The 22,500-nt window shown below is 48.6% G+C and overlaps 2 protein-coding genes across 2 annotated transcripts in view; one reads left to right on the plus strand and one right to left on the minus strand.

Moving 5' to 3' along the window:
• Positions 1 to 5,956, minus strand: part of hhla2b.1 (HERV-H LTR-associating 2b, tandem duplicate 1) — an 11,947-nt gene extending 5,991 nt beyond the window's left edge. The window contains exon 1 of the mRNA XM_056299887.1: positions 5,929 to 5,956. Within this exon, the coding sequence (XP_056155862.1) occupies positions 5,929 to 5,956 (28 nt within the window). The remainder of the gene's footprint in view (positions 1 to 5,928) is intronic.
• A 73-nt stretch (positions 5,957 to 6,029) lies between these two features.
• LOC130129858 (gamma-aminobutyric acid receptor subunit rho-3) overlaps positions 6,030 to 22,500 on the plus strand; it is a 32,066-nt gene continuing 15,595 nt past the window's right edge. The window contains exons 1-2 of the mRNA XM_056299528.1: positions 6,030 to 6,178; positions 17,466 to 17,578. Coding sequence (XP_056155503.1) covers positions 6,030 to 6,178; positions 17,466 to 17,578 — 262 coding nt within the window. The remainder of the gene's footprint in view (positions 6,179 to 17,465; positions 17,579 to 22,500) is intronic.

Here is a 22,500-nt window from a genome sequence, read left to right on the forward strand (position 1 = left end):
CTCATTATTTCTTGAAGATTTTGGAGAATTTGTCTCAGGCCTTGTTACTTACTCTGATGAGATTCTAATTCTTGAGAATTTCAATATTGAATAAGACTGCTGATCCTCTAAGTAAAGCCTTTCTGGGACTAGTTGATACTTTTGGGTTCACTCAGTTTGTTCAAGAGTCGACTCATTACAGTGGTAACACCCTTGATTTGGTTTTGTCTAAAGGGATGGCTGTTTCTGATCTGAATGTCTTGCCAACCACATCTGCTGTGTCAGATCATTTTCTCATCAAATTTGAATCATTATTTGCCTGTCCAGTTAATGTCAGCACAGATGTAATTGCCACTCGCCATATCGGTCCCTCCACTGTAGCTGCATTTGGCCAGCAGCTGCCTGAAGTCTTGGCTCCTTTCACTGTGGTAACTGACCCTGTTGAAAATTTCACTAGTGACTTATATATATGGGCCCTGTCTAGTCTCCTCAATTCAGTTGCACCTCTCACTACCAGAGCTAGGTGACTAAAGAGGGCCCACACCCTGGTTTAATGATCAGACACGTGCTCTTAAGCAGAGCTGCAGGAGACGAGAACGTAAATGGCGAAAATCAAAATTGCAAGTTTTTTACCTATCGTGGCACGAGTGTTTATTGAAATACAAGCGTGCTTTATCTACTGCAAAAATCATGTATCTCTCTCACTTAATCAGTATTAATAAACATAACCCAAGATTTCTTTTTGACACCATATCTAAACGTACTAAAAAGCAGCCGTCTATTAGCTGCTCACCATTCACGGCCCATGAATTTCTAGATTTTTTCTGCAATAAGATTGATGAGATCTTAAACAAAATTAGTTCTTCAACTCCAGCTACTCCTGCAGATCCTGTCTTACCAAATTCATATCTATACAATGAGTCACTGACAGTCCCGGTTTTTACAGCTTTTGAGACTATCTCTCTCGATACTTTGACTAAGTTCATGTCAGCTTCTAAACCAACTGCTTACCTACTTGACCCCTTACCAGCAAAACTTTTGAAAGACCTCTGGCCTTTTCTGGGACCTACAATGCTAGACATTGTTAATTTATCACTTACCACTGGCATTGTTCCCAGCAGTTTTAAGACAGCTGTGGTTAAACCTCTACTTAAAAAACTGCCCCTCGATCCAGGGTCTCTTAATAACTATCGACCAGTCTCTAATCTTCCATTCTTCTCTAAAGTACTAGACAGAGTTGTGTATCAACAACTTTCGACCCATATAAAAGAAAACCATCTATATGAACCTTTTCATATAGATGGTTTTCTTTCGGCTTTCAGGCCCTGTCACTTCACTGAAACTGCTCTGACCAGAGTGGTGAATGATCTTTTACTAGCTATGGACTCTGATTCCACTTCTGTGCTTCTATTACTGGACCTCAGTGCAGCCTTTGACACCACTGATCACTGTATACTAGTGGATAGATTAAATTGTAATTTTGGTGTCTCTGGCTTAGCGCTCTCTTGGCTTAAGTACTTATTATCTGGAAGAACACATTGTGTCTGCTATAGTAATATTATATCAAAGTTTTCTGACATTAAATAATGTAATGTGCATGGATAAGTAGACACGTTGGCCCTTGGCTAATGAGCCGGACCCTTTAGTCGAGCGGTTAGCGATGTCTCCCGCGGTGCGGGAGATACTGGTTCGTGTCCTGGCTGTGGCAGTTCCTGTGGTTGCCCCCCGAATTCGCTACATTGGTGTCAGAAGTGGGATGTGAGACTGTAAGGCCATCGGAAGCATATGCACCCAGAGGCGTGAAGGAGCTGATATGCTTTAGCACGAGGATGTGCTTCCCGAAGGAGGGGGGTAGTGTAACGTGCATGGATAAGGAGACACGTTGAACCTTGACTAATGGGTCGGACCCTTTAGTCGAGCGGTTAGCAATGTCGCCCGTGGTGCGGGAGATACGGGTTCACGTCTCGGCTGCGGCAGTTCCTGTGGTTGCCCCCCGAATTCACTACAATATGGGGAACCTCAGGGCTCAGTTCTTGGCCCTCTACTTTTCTCTCTTTACATTTTACCTCTTGGCCAAATTATACGCAGTTATGGAATAAATTTCCATTGCTATGCTGATGATACTCAGCTGTATGTCCCTATAAGGGCTGATGATCATACTCAAATGACTAACTTAGAGGCCTGCTTGGCTACTGTGAAAAACTGGATGTTACTTAACTTTCTGCTTTTAAATTTGGATAAAACGGAGATGCTGGTCATTGGCCCTGCTAGACACAGACACCAATTTGATCAAGTAACGATAACAATCGACAATTCTGTGGTTTCAAAAAGTGTGGCAGCCAAAAATCTTGGTGTTACATTTGCTCCCAGCCTTTCCTTTGATAAGCACATTAAAGAAATCACCAAGTCTGCCTTTTTTCACTTACGTAACATAGCTAAAATTCGGTCTTTTCTCTCCATGGCTGACACAGGGATTCTAATACATGAATTTGTTTCATCCAGACTTGATTACGGTAATGTTCTGCTCTCAGGTCTGCCACATTCTAGTACTAAAGGTCTTCAGATGGTTCAGAATGCTGCTGCTAGAATCCTAACTAAATCTAAGAAATTTGACCATATTATACCAATTCTCGCCTCCCTTCATTGGCTCCCTATTCATGTTAGATCAGAATACAAGGGGCTTCTGTTGACTTATAAAATCTTAAATGGGCTTGCCCCATCTTACTTGTCTGATCTCCTTAAACCATACATTCCATCTCGAGCTCTTCGCTCTCAAAATACAGGGCTCCTGTGTGTGACCCAAAGTTAAAAAGAAGTCAGCTGGTGGCAGCAGGGCCTTTTTCTATCAGGCTCCATTCTTGTGGAATAACCTGCCTGCTGCCGTCAGACAACCAGAGTCTGTTGAGTCCTTTAACTCTAAACTTAAAACTCATATTTTCGCCTTAACCTACAATTAGTTGCCTTTAAGTTGGGTGCTTCACAACCTGGACTGCATGACGGGTCGGTTTTCTGTCTCAGTGAATTTACCAACCACTGTTCTGCTGACGAGGTTATAGAGTATAGATTATGACTAATTGATGACTTAATTGATTATGACTAATGACTATTGCAAACTGTTCTCCTCTCTCATGTCTTTTCTCTCTATCTGAATGATGTCTTCTCCTTTCTCTTTTTCTGTGTGTGAATGGTGTCATGTGAGTCTCTCTTGTGTGCACGTGCAGTCGGTTCTCCTCCCAGGTCTCCGTGGTGATGGTGGTCGCCACTTGGATGCTGCCTGCCCTTCCACTCCTCACATTTTCTTTTCATTAATCATATAATTTTATTCTTTTTTTTTTTTTTACATGATGATGGTGGTCGCGTGGCTTGATCCTGGACTGTTCTGATGGCGTCTGGACACTGCTTGGTATCGTCCTCATCATATTCTTCATAAATTTTATAATTTCATTATAACTGTGTTGTCCTCTTTTAATGTTGTGTAAATTGCGTAAGCATACCATCCACTGCACGTTGTCCGTCTTGGGAGAGAGCTCCCTCCTCTGTTGCTCTCCCTGAGGTTTCTCCCTATTTTTTCTCCCTGTTAAAAGGGTTTTTTTTAGGGAGTTGTCCCTTATCTGATGAGAGTGTCTAAGGACAGATGGTGTGTTGCTGTTAAGCCTACTGAGGCAAATTTGTAATTTGTGATATTGGGCTATACAAATAAAATTGATTTGTTTTGATTAGATGGGAAGAAATAGACGGATGGACAGATAGAGAGCTGAGCTTACAGACAGACAAATCAAGAATCACACGGACACACGGTGAGACATACAGGGAGACATACAGTGAGATGTCCAGTGAGATGTCCAGTGAGACATACAGTGAGACAGTGAGACATACAGTGAGGCATAGTGAGATGTACAGTGTGATGTACGGTGAGACATACAATGAGACATACAGTGAGACGTACAGTGAGACACAGTGAGACATACAGTGAGACGTACAGTGAGACATACAATGAGACATACAGTGAGACGTACAGTGAGACAGAGACATACAGTGAGACACTGAGATGTACAGTGAGACACAGTGAGACTTACGGTGAGACGTACAGTGAGACGTACAGTGAGACATACAGTGAGATTTACAGTGAGACACAGTGAGACATACGGTGAGACGTACAGTGAGACAAAGTGAGACATACAATGAGACGTACAGTGAGACCTACAGTGAAGAAGAGAGTAGAAAGTCGGCAGTGCTGCACTTTGGATTAAGATTTAAAGCAGAACTTGATGGCCTTTTTTTAGGAGTTATTATGTAGGCCATTATTCATGTTGATTCATTTTCTAACACATACACACACACACAAACACACACACACACACACACACATACACACACACACACGAGCCCTGACACATTTACCCATGCCACACACACACACACACACACCAGGTGGAGGTGTGGACTGAGCTCATATAATCACCTATAGTGAAAATCCTGATTACTAGCATCGTGTTGTGTGTGTGTGTGCATGTGTGTGTGTGTGTGTGTGTGTGTGTGTGTGTGTGTGTGTGTGTGTGTGGCGACGGTGGGGTTTAGTGTGTTTGTGATTACATACCATTAATTACTTACCATACTGTGTGTGTGTGTGTGTGTGTGTGTGTGTGTGTGTGTGTGTGTGTGTGTGTGGCATTAAATAACAATCAGCTCTTCAGACGTTTGTGGGTGACTCATGAAGGTGATTTGATGCCATATATATGTATGTGTATGCATGTTTTTCTTCGTTTGTGATTGCGCGTGTGTGTGTGTGCGTGTGTGTGTGTGTGTGTATGTGTGTGTGTTTATCTGCATATGTGTCTATTTGTGTGTATATATTTGTGCATGTGTTGTGATTTCCTCCCACTGTTTGTAGGTTAGTGAAAGATTGCTGTGGAGGCTAAGAGGATTTGGGTGGAATTAGTGTCATTCTTCTATCTCGCGGAGGAATAGATTTATATCGATTTTAATCAGATGGAGCGAGAGAGAGAGAGAGAGAGAGAGAGAGAGAGAGAGAGAGAGAGAGACAGACAGATACTCAGATAAAAGAGAGGGAGTGAGGGATAGAGGGAGACAAGAGGAGTGACTGGAGCGCAGGGATAACAGACGTTAAAAGACGGGGATTCCTTGAGAGCAGCTCGTACGGCGAGCACGTGGACGCTCCCCGCCGACGCCGAGGGAACCTGGGGTCCGGTGACAGACAGAGTCAGCAGGTCGGTGAGCACCAGGAGAGCTGGGTGCAGGTAGGAGGTACCACACACACACACACACACACACACACATACAGACATACTTTGGTAAGTAATTGTATATATACAGAAGCAACATAGTTTGAAAACACTTCAAAAATTTTACACTGTAAAGTCATATATATGTATGTATACACGTATATTTGTATGTATGTTTATGTATACATGTGTGTATATATGTGTATGTATGACTACTATATGTGTAAATATACACATATATGTATGTTTATATATACATATGTGTGTGTATGTATATATATGCAAATGTGTGTGTGTGTGTGTGTATATATATGCAAACTGGTTACTCCCATTTGCATACTGTCCACATCCCACTGCAATCTCTTCTGTGACCATTATGCTTGTGTATGCTGTGTATTATTGTGTAAAAGTTGTGTGTTTTGTAGTGTTATGCTGCTGTAACATCAGAATTTTGGCCTCCTGCTGCTCATATTGACACATATGTGTGTAGTCTTGTCTCGTCTTGTCTTGTTTGGTCTCATCTTTTCTTTTCTCGTCATACCTTTTGACCATATATTCAGATATATGCGCAGTGCCCAGATACCTTTGTGTGGAGACTTGCCTACAGTCTTGGAATTGTCTTGGGAAAAAACTTCCAGCTTCCAGGAAACTATGTCCAACTCACCCTGGATATGTGACCACACCAGCGGCCGCCCCAGTCACTGACCACAGCGGGACATCTGGACGCTTGTCATCGTGGTTCAGGATGTTCCTGTCCGGTTGGGCCGACTGACAGTTGGTCCGCAGAGCCGATACCCAGTGTGAAACATGAAGGCGGTGGTCCTGACCTGGTGCCCGCTGTGCCTGGCGCTGGCCATGGCCAGCCTTGTCGCCACGGTGACCGGCGGGCGGAACTCGGGACGGCGGAAACACAAGGAGGTCTTCCTAGGGGAGAAGAGCAAGTTCACGTTTGGAGGGTGAGACACACACAGACAAGTACCAAAACACACACACACACACACACACACACACACACACACACACACACACACACACACACACACACACACACACACACACAGAAATATATACAGAAATACAGTTGTATACCTCCGGCTTGGTCGGCGTTCCTACAGACACAATTGGCCGTGTCTGCGGGTGGGAAACCGGATGTGGATATGTGTCCTGATCGCTGCACTAGCGCCTCCTCTGGTCAATCGGGGTGCCTGTTCAGGGGGGAGGGGGAACTGGGGGGAATAGCGTGATCCTCCCACGCGCTACGTCCCCCTGGTGAAACTCCTCACTGTCAGCTGGAAAGAAGCGGCTGGTGGCTCGGAAGAGTGGGGGCAATTGGCCGAGTACAATTGGGGAGAAAAGCCACACAAAAAATAAAGAAATGTATGTCCACAGGAGACTTCCTCATATGGTAAAAAAGTTTTCTTGTTATTTATTTTTGCTTTTAGATGCGAAGCACTTTATGACCCTGGCTTTTAACTGACTCACTTACAATCTGACATTTAGTCTCACATTTAGCTGTTTGTTGGCGGGGCGGGGCGGGGGGGGGGGGGCAACATGTTTTGAATGTTCAGTCACAAAATGCTTTAAAAAAAAAAGACCCAAAATGTCAAACAGATAATATCTTCTAGCGATAATCCATGAGCAGTGCTTTTCCCGCCACTAATGACAGGCTGCTAACGCTAACCGCTACTTCAGTACATGCAGTAAGTGCTCCTGTTTAAGCCGTTCCTCGGATGTCTTCCACCACTTTGTTTTGTTAGGAGCAAATCACACACACACACACACACACACACACACACACACACACACACACACACACACACACAGCAGCAGCCTGACTACCACGGTACTTGGGCTCTGCAGCTTACCTTGTACCCTGGCCAAGGCTGGATTATGGACCGGGCATGCCGGGCGAGTGCCCCGGGGCCCCAGACCACGAGTGGCCCCAAAAGGTCAGAGGTATTGTGTTTGCGTATAGTAGAGCTCACCAATCATACCCTACAAGGGACGTTTGTTCCAACCCTGCACCGAGATGCAAGGCCCAAGCTAGTCTCTACTGATGCAGGGCCCCAAGCTACAAAGTCTGTATTGATGCGGGGGCCCCAAGCTACATGCAGATTGGCATAGCATCGACTACCATGTTGGGTATTTGCATTAGTTTTACATTTAACAATGTTTAGTATTGTTTGCGTAGCCTATCTGACGGGGCGGGGTGTGGTGGGGCCAAATGGACGTGCGTGCCCCGGGGCCCCCCGGTTGATTAATCCGGCCATGACCCTGGCTTTGCTCTCTAAACCTTTCTAGAAACAAGTAAGTCCTGCGTAGCTTCATTGATCACTCAAGGGTGCAAGGTGAGCCAGCTAGCACGGCGCCCCCTGGAGCAGGTAGAGAAGAGGTGCCTCTACGATGGCTACCACAGTACCGGTTGCACAGGCCGGTCTGCCTGTGTGTGGGAGGAGGAGGGAGGAGGCTGTGGCTGAATGGTGCCGTTGACAGAAGGTTCACTTTTGTGTTGCGCCGAAGAGCCGGGCAGAGCCGAGCACGTGTCCCGTGTGGCAGGGATTTTCACGTAGGCCTTCAGAAAGGCCTTTCAGCGATCACCCACCGAAACCGCAGACATTTAATCTCTGAAAAGAAAGTATGTTCACCTGTGAGTGCTCTGTGTGTGTCCACCAGCACACACAGACCCACACACACGCACACAGTGCAGCGCGAACGGTAAATTGAAAGCTTGCCACCGTTAGGCTGTAATTACATCTCGTACATCCCGAGTGTTGCCGGGCTGGGGTTTCCCTGGTGGAGAGGGTGACAAGTATTCTTCTTTGTACTCTGTTTAACGACAGGGATTTTCATTTGCTTTTTGCCCCAGGTCTATATTTTACCCTTTCCCTCGCGCAACTTGGAAAGAAACAAAAACCCTTCCCTTTGCTGAGGTGTCCCTGAGCAAAGGTCTGAACACTCATCCGGTCTGTTGTAGACTGTGCTGAGTTTGCTTTAGCTCATGTGGGTCCAGACCATGCAGCGGTCCCCCTCCGCAACCTGAGGGTAACTAAAGCAGATGAGGTGTTCAGCCTTGCTGTTGTGTCTTAACAGAACCCGTGCTGTGTATTGTTATTCTGTTCAACTATTCTGAATCGATTTGATGTTTTGGGGGTTTTTTTGGATTTGTTTTTTTTCTCAGTTTTTCTCCCCAATTGTACTCGGCCAATTACCCCACTCTTCCGAGCCGTCCCAGTCTCTGCTCCACCCTCCCTCTGCCGATCCGGGGATGGGCTGCAGACTACCACACGCCTCCTCCGATACATGTGGAGTTGACAGCCGATTCTTTTCACCTGACAGTGAGGAGTTTCACCAGGGGGGTGTAGCGCATGGTAGGATCACGCTATTCCCCCCCCCGAACAGGCGCCCGACCGGCAAGAGGAGGCGCTAGTGCAGCGACCAGGACACACACCCACACCCGGCTTCCCACCCACAGACACGGCCAATTGTGTCTGCAGGGACGCCCGACCAAGCCGGAGGTAACACCGGGATTCGAACCAGCGATCCCCGTGTTGGTAGACAACGGAATAGACGGCCACGCTACCCGGACACCCTGTATTTTAATGGACCAAATATATTAAGTATTTTTATTGATTTGTTGATTGGTTGATTGATTGGTTGATTGATTGATTGATTGATTGATTGATTGATTCAGTGGATAAGAAAGACACGAGAGTGGCTACAAAATAGAGAAAACAAAGTAACCTCCTTTTGGAAGCTGCTAGTATCAAGTGGCCCACTTAGAGAGGAACCAGTTTTGCTTCCAGGTGGCTCTTCCTTTCAGCAGCGGGGCCGCGCTGATGAGGAGTGGCGAGCGGAGCTCTTATGAGAAAAGAAGTGTAAACTGAACTTTTACTATGGAGATTATCTGGGATGCTGCTGCCAGCTTGGCTTGGTTGACATTAGGCCCTGGTATTCACACCCTGCTGCCATGGACCGCTGTGGAACATTCTTCAATAGTGTGTATGCGTGTGTGTGTGTGTGTGTGTGTGTGTGTGTGTGTGTGTGTGTGTGTGTGTGTGTGTGTGTGTGTGTGTGTGTGTGTGTGTGTAATTGTGTGTAATTATGTCTGCATTCGAGGTCATTTGTGAATGTGGGAATTTGTGAGACATTGTGGATTCATTTGTGTGTGTGTGTGTGTATGCGTGTGTGTGTAGTTGTGAGTATACGTGAATTCATAAGGTCATGTTTATGTCTTTCTCTCTAAGTTGATTTGTGCGTGTATGTTAATGTGTGTTGGCTTGTGTGTGTGTAATGTGATCTGTGTATGTGTGTGTTAATGTGACACGCGCGCATACATGTAGATGAGTATGTGTAGCGTATCTGTGTTGGGAGCAATGCCAAGGTAGTGTTGGCAGGATAAGAGGTTGGAGGGTGGTGGTGGTGGTTTAGAGTAAAATACAGACTGTGGTCGGTGATTTCTAATTAAATCCTGTAATTAAAGCATTTAAAAAAAACTGACAAGTCAAGACAAGTGTGTGGGTGTGTGCGTGAACAGATGAAGCACCGAATCCAACTGGCCAGTTAAGTTCTGATCCAGATTCGGTTAAACTGGGTCCGTGTGTCCGTGCCCCGTTTACACCTGATCTTTACTGGATTTTAACTAGACGTGAGTAAACTGGATTGAACCTCGTGCTTTACTTCCTCATGCGGTGCTAAACGGTTTGGAAGGGGGTGTCTCAGCGGTCTGTCCCGTTACCTATCAACACGGGGATCGCTGGTTCAAATCCCCGTATTACCTCCGGCTTGGTCTGACAGACACACTTGGCCGTGTCTGCGGTGGGAGGCCGGATGTGGGTGTGTATCCTGGTCGCTGCACTAGCGCCTCCTCTGGTCGGTTGGGGCACCTGGTCGGGGGGGGAGGGGGAATAGCGTGATACTCCCACGTGCTACATCCCCCCGGCGAGACTCCTCACAGTCAGGTGAAAAGAAGCGACTGGCGACTCCACATGTATCGGAGGAGGCATGTGGTAGTCTACAGCCCTCTCCGGGTCAGCAGAGGGGGTGGAGCAGCGACCGGGAGGGCTCGGAAGAGTGGGGTAATTGGCCGGATACAATTCGGGAGAAAAAGGAGGGAAAAAAACAAATCAAAACAAAACCAAAACGGTTTCGTTTGCAACACTTTATCAAGTTGTGCTTTTATTACACTTTTTTTGCCCTCAAGTTTTGTAATTGGAAAATGAAGCCATCCAACCAGCAGTGGGAGCGGTGGCAGACTCAGGCTGTTTGAGGGGCAGGGGTCACAAAATAAATAAATAAATAAACAGGGGCACCAGCGGTATGTGGTGGGGCACCCAGTAATGCACTGGATCATGATTTCTCTACTGCAAGGGCAAGTTAGAGGGCACTTCACCACGTTTTATCTACCGTGTTTTATCTGTCACGTTTTAGCCATTAACCCCCCCCACCACCACCACCACCACCACCACCCAATCCACAGTGATTTGGAGTTTGATTGGAGTGGGAAAGAGACTTCACACTGGGAAGTGACGCTAATTAAAAACTACGGTAACACTTTAGTATGGGGAATGTAGTCACCATTACTTAGGTGCTTATTAGCATGCAAATTAGCAACATATTGGCTCTTAATTGGTCATTATTACGTACTCATTAATGCCTTATTCTGCATGGCCTTATTATACAACCAGTAAGCCATTGAGTTTTCCCTCTATAACCTCAGAAGTACTGCTTATTAGTAGTACCATCTCAATATGCTTTGCTTAGTATGGCCTTTATAAGGTGGTAGTACCACAAGAAGAGTTATTCTCCCTTACTAACACTTAATGAATATGGTCTGTTCTTACATAACAACACACAAAACTACAAGTGTTCATAGTGTTAAATTACTGTAAATTAAGTTGTTGTTACTTAGAATATGTTCCCCATACTAAAGTGACATCTTGATCATTACTAATTCACTAATAATTAAGTTTTTTATGTTCCCCATACTAAAGTGTTACCAAAACTACATTAAAAGATAACTGTCATTATGACCCTTTTGGATTTTGAAAGTTTAATAACTTTGTGGGGGGGGGGGCAGATACAGACCTGCCGCTCCCTGACTTCTCCTAAAATTGCATATAGTTGCATTTAAAATGAGTTTTAGATCAATTGCACACAAAAATGTTATAAGCTCTACCTAAAACGACCATGAACGGTCAAAATGACCGCTTACAATTTGCGCGTGATCATGCGCGTTATGTCACTATTTATGACGTGTGTTGGTCGCATCATTTCATTCGCGAAGTTCGTTGCTCTGTCCTAGAAACACACTAGCGTCCTCCACTGCAGAGAAATAGTCTAAACTTGATTTTTGATTAATGCCAACATGTCTGGGTACAGACGCACCATGGCTACCGCCGAGGCGTTGCAGTATTTACAGCATGGGACGTATTATAGCAGAACTGGGTACGGCGCCGCCTCTCAGCCTTGCAACCAATTTTTTTCCAGTGGTCACTCGCGGTATTGCAGCGAGAAATCCCCTGCGGCCCGAAAAGCATTTTCCCCATAGACCACCATTGTAAAAGAGACGCCTGTAAAACTGTTGACAGGACACCTGCAGCTATAATCATGGTCAACTATTACTCTCTGTGTTGTATATTTTTAAGCCATTTGGGTTTTAATCTTTCTAAAAAATGTCCAAAGCCCAGAAAAATCTTTTTTTTTTCTGCATGACGGCACGGCTGTGTACGAGCCGTTCTCATAGGCTAGAGGCATGATGGGAGTAACACTACTGTGTGGTGGACACGTATTGGGGATAGAATTCACCCCAGGAACTAAGGGTTAAGTCATGGTTGCCCTGGCAGGTTAACGCAGGGTTAAGTTATGGTTGTCCAGCCAGTTTTCTGTTTATTCTTGCCACCTCCGCTCAGTCGAGCTGTGGTTTTGTTGTCTCTCTGATTTACCGTGGATTAAAGAAAGTTGCCTACACGGCTAAAGTGTGAACCTACGGTCTTCTCCGTTCCTTCGGCTCTACACTGGTGACCCCGACGTCGGTTTTCGGATAAGTTTTCTGAAACCACACACATTATGGCTACGAACGCCGTTGCAATTAAACTGCCGGGGTTTTGGGAGTCTTCCGCGGCTACATGGTTCGCGCAGGCTGAGGCACAGTTCGCGCTCAGAGACATAACAGCAGACGAGACCAGGTGCTACTACGTATTGGCAGCGCTGGGGGGCGCTACGGCTTCCAGGATAAGCGGTTTCATAACCAACCCACCGGCCGATGGTAAATACGCCGCACTTAAACATATCCTCCTTGAAACTTTTGAACTGTCAACAACGGAGAGAGCACGTCGCCTCTACGCAATTCAGGGCTTGGGAGATGGCAAACCATCGGAGCTAATGAGCAGGATGTTAAACCTACTGGGTCAAGAAAAGCCATGTTTCCTGTTTATGGAGCTGTTTCTGCGCAACATGCCGCCCCACGTCCAGACTGCGCTCGCTAACTCCACCATCACTGATCCCCGTGAGCTGGCAAAGGAGGCTGACCGATTCTTCGTCGCTACACAACGTTCCTCCCATGCCGGGGTGCTGGCTCCTACCTTCACTGGCCCCCCGCCGACATCGCGGGCGTGGCCCGACGGTGGCGCCACAGCATCAGACCGCTACAAGCCCTCTGGACTCTGTATGTACCACGCTCGATTTGGTGCGAAAGCTAAACGGTGCCGTTCCCCCTGCAACTACAGGCCGACGGGAAACGAGAGGGCCAACACTCAGTAGTGGCCATGAGTGTTGGCGATACGAGCAGGCTACTCCTCATCCTCGACACCATCTCCGGTCGGCGATTTCTTTGTGACACGGGCGCACAGAGAAGCGTGCTCCCTGCTACTGACGTCGACATCATGGGCGGGGAGCGGGGCCCCCAGTTGGCGACGGCTGACGGCAGCCCTATCCACACCTACGGCGTGCGGTCTGTAGAACTGTGTTTTGGTGGACAACGTTTCACGTGGGAGTTCGTCATGGCCAATGTAACGCTTCCCCTCCTCGGAGCTGATTTTTTGTGCGCTTACGGTTTGCTAGTGGACATTCAGAACAGCCGTCTGGTCGATGCCTTAACCTTCTCCTCCTTCGCATGTACGCGGAGGGAAGCGGCCTATGCAGGTCTAGCCAACTCTCTCTCAGAGGCAGACAAGTTCAACCGCCTCCTCGCTGAGTTCCCTGACCTCACCCAGCCTACCTTCTCTGCACCCACCGCTAAGCATGGGGTGGAGCATCACATTGCTACGAAGGGGCCCCCGGTCTACGCCAGAGCCAGGCGTCTCGACCCCGCCAAACTCGCCATTGCCAAGTCTGAGTTCGAGCACCTGGAACGCATGGGGATCATCCGCCGCTCTGACAGCCCGTGGGCGTCCCCACTCCACATCGTCGCTAAGCCTGATGGAGGTTGGCGCCCATGCGGGGACTACCGCCGACTAAATGACGCCACCACGCCCGACCGCTATCCTGTCCCGCATATCCAGGACTTTTCTGCAAACCTGTCTGGCAAATGCGTCTTCTCAAAAGTCGACCTGGTCCGTGGTTATCATCAAGTTCCCGTGCACCCCTCAGACATCCCCAAGACAGCGGTGACTACCCCATTCGGCCTATTTGAATTCCTACGAATGCCATTTGGACTCAAAAACGCGGCCCAGTCCTTTCAGCGGCTGATGGATTCAGTGCTCCGTGGCCTTCCTTTCCTCTTCGTCTATTTGGACGACATACTCATCGCCAGCGCCTCCGAGGAAGAACACCTGTCCCATCTTCATGCCCTCTTCACACGCCTCAGCCAGCATGGGCTGATCGTCAACCCGGCGAAGTGCCGGTTCGGGCTGACAGCCATTGATTTCCTCGGGCATCGCATCACTGGGGACGGGGCAGTCCCCCTGCCCTCAAAGGTGGAAGCGGTGGCGGCCTTTCCGCGCCCCCAAACAGCTCGTGCGCTCAGGGAGTTCATCGGGATGGTGACATTCTACCACCGCTTCATTCCCCGAGCCGCCTTTATCATCCGGCCACTGTACGAGGCGCTGAAAGGCATGTCCCCCAACCAGGCGGTCGACTGGACAGCAGAGCGGGACCGTGCGTTCACCGAGACTAAAGCTGCGCTCTCCCAGGCTACCTTGCTAGCGCATCCTTCACCTACAGCGCCTATTTCCATAACCACGGATGCATCGGACTATGCTGTTGGTGCGGTTCACGAACAGTGGGTGGGGGGGGCTTGGCAGCCTTTGGCCTTTTTCAGTCGCCAGCTTACACCCCGAGAGCGCAAGTATAGTACTTTTGACAGGGAACTCCTCGGTCTCTGGCTCGCCGTCCGGCATTTCCGTTTCCTGCTAGAGGGCCGCGAGTTTACTGCGTACGTGGACCACAAGCCCCTCACGTTTGCCATGTCCAAGACGGCCGAGCCATGGTCCGCTCGCCAGCAGCGACAACTCTCCTACATTTCGGAATTCACTACCGACATCCAGCACGTCGCTGGTAAGTCTAACCAGGTAGCTGACTGCCTCTCTAGGGCAGTGATTGGAGCGGTCCACCTAGGCCTTGACTACGCACAGATGGCCGCTGACCAGGCCACGGACCCGAGCATCCTCCGTCTCCGGGCCTCCGACACGGGGCTCCGCCTGCAGGACGTTCCTTTCAGCGACACGGGTGTCACCCTCCTGTGTGACGTCTCCACAGGACAGCCCAGGCCCATCGTCCCGCACAGCTGGAGACGCCCCGTATTTGAAGCTGTGCACGGCCTCTCTCATCCAGGCGGTAAGCCATCCGTGCGCCTGACCTCTGCTAAGTTTGTGTGGGAGGGACTTAAGAGAGACGTGAAAGCGTGGGCCGACTCGTGTGTTGCCTGTCAGCGGGCTAAGATACACCGCCACATTAAGGCGCCCCTGGAACGCTTCGCAGTGCCGGAGAGACGATTTGACCATGTCCACGTCGACCTGGTTGGTCCCCTACCCCCCTCCCATGGGTTCACCTACCTCTTCACTGTGGTGGACAGGACTACGCGCTGGCCTGAAGCTGTTCCCCTGGCATCCACGACGTCTGCTGATGTGGCCCGGGCTTTTATTGGGTCGTGGGTCTCACGTTTCGGTACGCCTTCCGACCTTTCATCTGACCGCGGGCCACAGTTTACCTCAGAGCTATGGAGTGCTGTGGGTGAGGCTCTGGGCGTCAAGCTTCATCGCACTACCGCCTACCACCCTCAGGCGAACGGCCTATGTGAGCGCTTCCACCGGTCCATGAAGGCTGCGCTTCGGGCTACTCTCAAGGACTGCAACTGGGTCGACAAGCTCCCATGGGTCATGCTGGGCCTGCGGACCACCCCGAAGGAAGACCTACAAGCCTCCTCTGCGGAGCTGGTGTACGGCACGCCACTGCGAGTCCCAGGCGATTTCATGCCCAATGCAACGCGTCCCTGGTCAGCTGTGGACCAACGAGCCTCCTTGCTGGACGGGGTCAGAGCTTTCACACCCGTCCCTACCGCCCAACACGGCGCGCCGGTGTCCCAGGTGCCCCCAGGTCTGCAGTCAGCGGACTACGTGTTCATCCGTCACGACGCACACCGCCCCCCTCTGCAACCCCCTTATGACGGCCCCTTCCGCGTCCTGGAACGGGGAACTAAGCACCTGGTGGTGGATTTTGGGGGCACGGCCGAGCATGTTTCAGTGGACCGAGTTAAACCCGCACACCTGGACTTGACGCAGCCGTTGGAGTTAGCCCAACCTCCTCGTCGCGGTCGTCCCCCGGCTCCGCCTCCTCCCCCCGTGGAGGCCCGAGCTGCCTCTTCTGCTCCTCAGGCCGACCTCCACAGGCCCGCGTCAATGCCTCCCAGAGACACTCCGGCCCCTGTTATCCGGAGCCGCCGCGGACGGCCTGTCGTCCCCCCGCGCCTGCCTGACTTCGATTACTAGGGCGAATTCTGGGGGGGCTCATGTGGTGGACACGTATTGGGGACAGAATTCAACCCAGGAACTAAGGGTTAAGTCATGGTTGCCCTGGCAGGTTAACGCAGGGTTAAGTTATGGTTGTCCAGCCAGTTTTCTGTTTATTCTTGCCACCTCCGCTCAGTCGAGCTGGGTTTGGTTGTCTCTCTGATTTACCGTGGATTAAAGAAAGTTGCCTACACGGCTAAAGTGTGAACCTACGGTCTTCTCCGTTCCTTCGGCTCTACAACTGCGCATATTCAGTGGGCCCCATGTACCCGGATGTAACCCGGAAGCCAGAAACTTTTTCGGCGTATCCGTACGCGCCAGGCGAGAAATTCTCATGGGAATGAATAGGCGCCATTTTAAAATGCAGTTCCACTATAGTACAGCCATGATGTGCAGGCGTTGGACAGCGGCCATTTTAAATTGTTTGGAAAATAGTATGAATAGTTGGTAAAATTTTAATTTTGGCGTCAGTTAGTTTCTTAATACTGTAACGTACATGGATAAGAAGACACGCTGGCCGCTGGCTGGCGGTTAGCGATGTCTCCTGCGGTGCGGGCGATACGGGTTCGCTTCCCGGCCGCGGCAGTTCCTGTGGTTGCGTTGTCCCCCGAATTCGCTACAATACTAACATATGTAATGCATTAATATCTCAATTGGGCATTTATCTTGACAGGATATAGAGTTTAAAAACAGTGGCGGTCAAAATGACCGCCCACGGTCGTTGTAGCTGTTTTTAACTTCCGGTCGTTATTTGGGACTTTCAGTATTCATTTTCAGTCCTTTTTTTTTTAACCGTCCATGGTCGTTTTATGTAGGAGTGAAATCCCGGTCGTTCTAGTGTTAAAAATGAACTTAAACGACAGTGAAATTTCTATCAAATGATTCAGAAATTAAAACTAAAGAAGAATACAAACCATGGACACCCGTGGTGTGTCAATAAAGGGTTGCACACTACATGGATTTAGGGGACTGTTTATATACAACACACAATGTAACGCAAGATTACGAAAAGGTAGTTATTCAAAGAAGGCCAGGAAAATGAAAACATAAATAGTGGGTTTCTTCTATAGAATGTGCAAATCTAATGTAAACAAGAGTGGTTATCAAAATGTACCATAGTATAATGTGGCAATAGTGACTCTATTGTACAGTTTTCATACCTGAGAGTTACACAGTTAGGAAAACATATTAGGAAAACATATGACAGAAATCCATGCAGATCTCCAGATTTGTAGCCTGACTAAATTGTGTGTGTGTGTGTGTGTTTTTGTGTGTGTGTCTGTGTGTGTTGCGTACCCAGGCGTATAGACTACAAGCTGAAGAAGCAGGACAGCACCAAGACACTTCTGATCAAGAGCGAGCAGCTGCTGAGGATCGAGGAGCACGACTTTGCCATGAGACCAGGGTTTGGAGGTCAGACACACACACACACACACACACACACACACACACACACACACACACACACACACACACACACACACACACACACACACACACACATATACTACATGGGCAGAGACACACCTCATTCTGTCACTGATCCTGATGTGGTTTAATCCAGTCAGTGACGTACCCGTCCAACAATGATGCTACACAAACAACGGGCTGATGATGTTTTAGGGCCTTCTGGTGGGCATTGGATCACACAGGCAGCAGAAGTGACCCAGATTACCCATTGTGTTGCAACAGGGTGTGTTAATGTGTTTGTGTGACAATGTGTGCTAGCGTGCATGTGATTATCAAGGGAGAAAGTGTGTTTGTGTGTCTGTGTGGGTCTGATTGTGTGTGTATGAAGCTTGGTCTTTGTGTGTTAATGGTATGTGTGTGTGTGTGGGGGGGGGTCTGATTGTGTGTGTATAAAGCTTGGTCTTTGTGTGTTAATGGTGCGCGTGTGTGTGGGTGGGGGTCTGATTGTGTGTATGAAGCTTGGTCTTTGTTCGTTAATGGTGTGTGTGTGTGTGTTTGTGCGTGCATGTGTTCGTAAATGTGTAGGCAGGGGTCACTGTGGTTGTGTGGGTATCTATGTGTGAGAGCAATTGTGTGTGTGTTCTATGTATTGTGCAAATGGTGGGGTTTCCCTTTGACGATGTATGTTTGTATGTGTGTGTGTTGGTATGGATTGTGTGAGTAGGGTAGATTTGGGATGATTTCTTGTATCTGTGTGTGTGCGTGTGTGCGCATTATTGTAAATGTGTTGTGTGTGTGTGTATTGATTGAGTTGGTGGTGGAGGGGGTTGTGTGCAGTAATCTGGATTATAATCCACGCTGGGAGAGGATGGAAGCCCTGGTCTAACACAGACCAGCTCCTCAAACTGGCTTTTACCATCACACCTCCACCAGTCCCCAAATTACCCATCAGGACAGCAGTATGTAGTCCTTCAACCTGGAGGAAGAGGGTTCACTTCCCCTGTGTTGCCAAGCAACCCCCTCCCCCCGCAGAAGTGTCCGTGAGCAAGACGTAAACCCCTAGCAGTTACAACCCCCCCCCCCCTTCTCTGGCCATTGTGGAAGGGATGCGAGAGTTTCCTTGTGGGGGGACCGTGTGAGATGTGTTATCACTGCTGGGTAAGATGCATGCCCACACATGATGCAACACTGCAGATGCTTTAACATCCAGATAGGTGTCGGGTAATAAATCCACAAAGGAAACACACATTCACACAAATAATTCATATGCTTGAGCACAAACACATGTGCATACAAACGTCTTTTGGTGCTCCTGTCAGTCATGTGTACATGTACATGATGAGTTATACACTTACAGACTGACAGTCATATGCATGTACACACACTGTCACAGACATACAAACTCATTCTCTCGTTCCCTCCGTCTCTCGCTCTCTCTCTCTCGTTCTCTCTCTCTTTCCATATGGTTTGCCTCACACACAGACTAAACAGCAGCCTGTGGTCCTTTCTCTCAGGGTGGGGACAACAACAGCACCGCCGTCTGCTCCGCAGCCCTGTGGCATTTCCAGGAAGCGTAATTTAAAATCTGTTTCTTTTGCCTAAGATAAGCCTGTAGGTCTGCGGCATGTTTGTTTGTCTGTCTATGTGTGCGTGTGTGTGCGTGCACAAGATGACACCGTCGCTGTGAAGGTTTACAATGCAAACCATCTCGTCTTTAAATCACCCCCGGGGTGACATTTCGCGTCATTATCGGCTTGCTTTCTTGCATGTGGAGGACTTGTAACAGCTCTATGTTTAGGTTGTCCTTTAAAGGCCTTTATGATGAACTGGAGACTCATGTTAAGTCCTTCAGAGTCCCCTCAGACCTGCCGTCTCTCCAAACCAGGGTTACATGTTGTAACACCGTGTAAAACCTGCCCATAGCTGACTTGCTAGAATGACTTGAAAGGAGTGTCGGTTACCTGCCAACCGCCGGTGTGTTTTGTCATTGGGTTGTAAATAAGTGGGTCAGTTGTTTTCATTACTTTGGCAGGTAACACGCCCTCTTGTTTGGTGAGAAAAACTGTGAGGATCTAAATGTCGCATGGCAGCTACGGATAGTACTCTGGATGTCGAAATCCTGAATCCACTCGCCACGGAAAATAAAGCTGGGTTTACCCCAACAGCAGACAAAATAATAAGAAAAGGTCAACATTAATATCATGACCAGCACTCCTAGATGGGATTTCACGTCAGTCGAACAATACCACAATGACAGTACTTTCACAAAATACAAAATGGTTTCTAGATGAACTCAGTCTGATGCACCGCACTTCATCCAAGACCTTCACTTACATGTGGTAACATTTTGCACTAGCTGCATTGTAGCGTCGAAGATATTGCACCTTCTTGTTTCCAGCGGGGATACATGGATGTTAGAGGTCAAACTCACAAATGTTAAATGATCAAAATGCCGTTGACTTGATAAATTTCTCATCTCATCTCATCATCAGCCGCTTCTCCGGGGTCGGGTCACGGTGGCAGCGAGCTAAGTAGGGCACTCCAGACGTCCCTCTCCCCAGCAACGCCCTCCAGCTCCTCCTGGGGGATCCCAAGACATTCCGAGGCCAGACTGGACATGTAGTCCCTCCAGCGAGTTCTGGGTCTACCCCGGGGTCTCCTCCCAGTTGGACGTGCTCAGAAAACCTCCAAAGGAAGGTGCCCAGGAGGCATCTTAATCAGAGGCCCGAACCACCTTAACTGGATCCTTTCGATGCGAAGGAGCAGCAGCTCTACTCCGAGCTCCCTCCGGATGTTCGAGCTCCTCACCTTATCTCTAAGGCTGAGCCCAGACACCCTACGGAGGAAACTCATCTCAGCAGCTTGTATCCGAGATGTCACCCTTTTGGTCACTACTCAAAGCTCATGACCATAGGTGAGGGTTTAGAATGAAGAGTGACTGATGAATTGAGAGCTTTGTCTTCCGGCTCAGCTCCCTCTTCACCACAAAAATTTAGTACAACATCCGCATCACTGCTGATGCTGCACCAATCTGCCTGTCAATCTCCCGCTCCATCCTACCCTTGCTTGTGAACAAGACCCCGAGATACTTGAACTCCTTCACTTGAGGCAACAACTCATCCCCAACCCAGAGGGAGCAATCCACCATTTTCCGGTAGAGAACCATGGCCTCAGACTTGGAGGTGCCGACTCTCATCCCGGCCATTTCACACCCGGCTGCAAACCGCCCCAGTGTGTGCTGGAAGTCGTGTTTTGATGAAGCCAACAAAACCACATCATCTGCAAAGAGCAGATGCAATTCTGAGGTTCCCAAAATGGACACACTCCTCACCTTGACTGTGCCTTGAGATCCTGTCCATGAATATCACAAACGGAATCAGAGACAAGGGACAACCTTGGTGGAGTCCGACACCCACCGAAAACATGTTTGACTTTATGCCGAGAATGCGGACACAGCTCTCACTTTGGTTATACAAGGACTGGATGGATGGCTTGTAGCAACTGCCCCGGTACCCCATACTCCCGCAGTACCCCCCCACAGAGTGCCCTGGGGTACACGGTCGTAAGCCTTCTCCAAGTCCACAAGACACATGTAGACTGACTGGTCAAACTCACATGCCTCCCTCAGCACCAAACTGATAAATCTGCTCTCTGGAACGAACTTGATTTTATAAAGGCTTTAGTGATTTAATAGAAATGCACCTGATTTGATGGAGCAAACCGACTCATTGATAAAAGCAGGCTTGATTTGATAAACGGCTTTCTCGTCCATCCTTTCGGGGGGGGGGATTTTTCGCCTTTTTTCTCCCCCAATTGTACTTGGCCAATTACCCTATTTTCCAAGCCATCCCAGTCACTGCCCCACCCCCTCTTCTGATCCGGGGAGGGCTGCAGACTACCACATGCCTCCTCCGATACATGTGGAGTCGCCAGCCGCTTCTTTTCACCTGACAGTGAGGAGTTTTGCCAGGGGGACGTAGCGCGTGGGAGGATCACACTATTTCCCCCTGCCCCCCAAACAGATGCCCGACCGACCAGATGTGGCACTAGTGCAGTGACCAGGACACATATCCACATCCGGCTTCCCACCCGCAGACACGGCCAGTTGTGTCTGTAGGGACACCCGACCAAGCCGGAGGTAACACGGGGATTCGAACCGGCGATCCCTGTGTTGGTAGACAACAGAATAAACCGCTACATGACCCAGATGCCCTTTCTTGTCCATCTTAACTGTGTTTGTCATTCATTGTTTCCACACAGGCACTGGTGTGGCTGATTTGTGGTTTGACATGTGCACAATGCGTCAATCACAAACCAAGCCCACAGCCTTTCAGTTCAGTTACACTTTTATCAGCTCCATTTTAATCCATTGATTTTCTGTGAGTTGGACCCCTCGGAACAAAAACCTGTTGTGGACTGTACAGAAACGATGTTTTGACAGATGGAGTCCGAACCCACATAGCACGGAGCGGAGAATCTGGGTTACATTAGAGGCTTTACAGCGAGGTGTGGACTTAAAGCCCTGCAGATCAGAGACAGCCTCGGTTTTATGGCCGTATATGATGGAATGCATACCGCAACATACTGTGGACAGACTTTGCTGCTGGCCAGACTTATAATCCGGTTGACCCCTTTTGACCTTTGACCTCCCTTTATTAATTAGTCTGTTACGAATGATGGGTAAATGAAGGCGCGGGGAAGGGGAGACGGCGTCTCAGGAGGCTCCAAGATGGCGAGTCGAGCTGAGGGGAGAGATTGTTTTTGTGTAGAAAGGTGGATTTTCTTATTTAGCCATCATCTTTTTTCATCATGTAGAAAAAAGATTGTTGAAAAAACGAGATTGTGGCAAATCTCTTTCACCGCCAGGATTGTCTGGCACAGAGACATGGACAACAAACGGTAGATGAAGACACAGCAGCCCCTTT

This window comes from Lampris incognitus, chromosome 19, assembly GCF_029633865.1.
Source record: "Lampris incognitus isolate fLamInc1 chromosome 19, fLamInc1.hap2, whole genome shotgun sequence".
NCBI classification, from domain to species: Eukaryota; Metazoa; Chordata; class Actinopteri; order Lampriformes; family Lampridae; genus Lampris; species Lampris incognitus.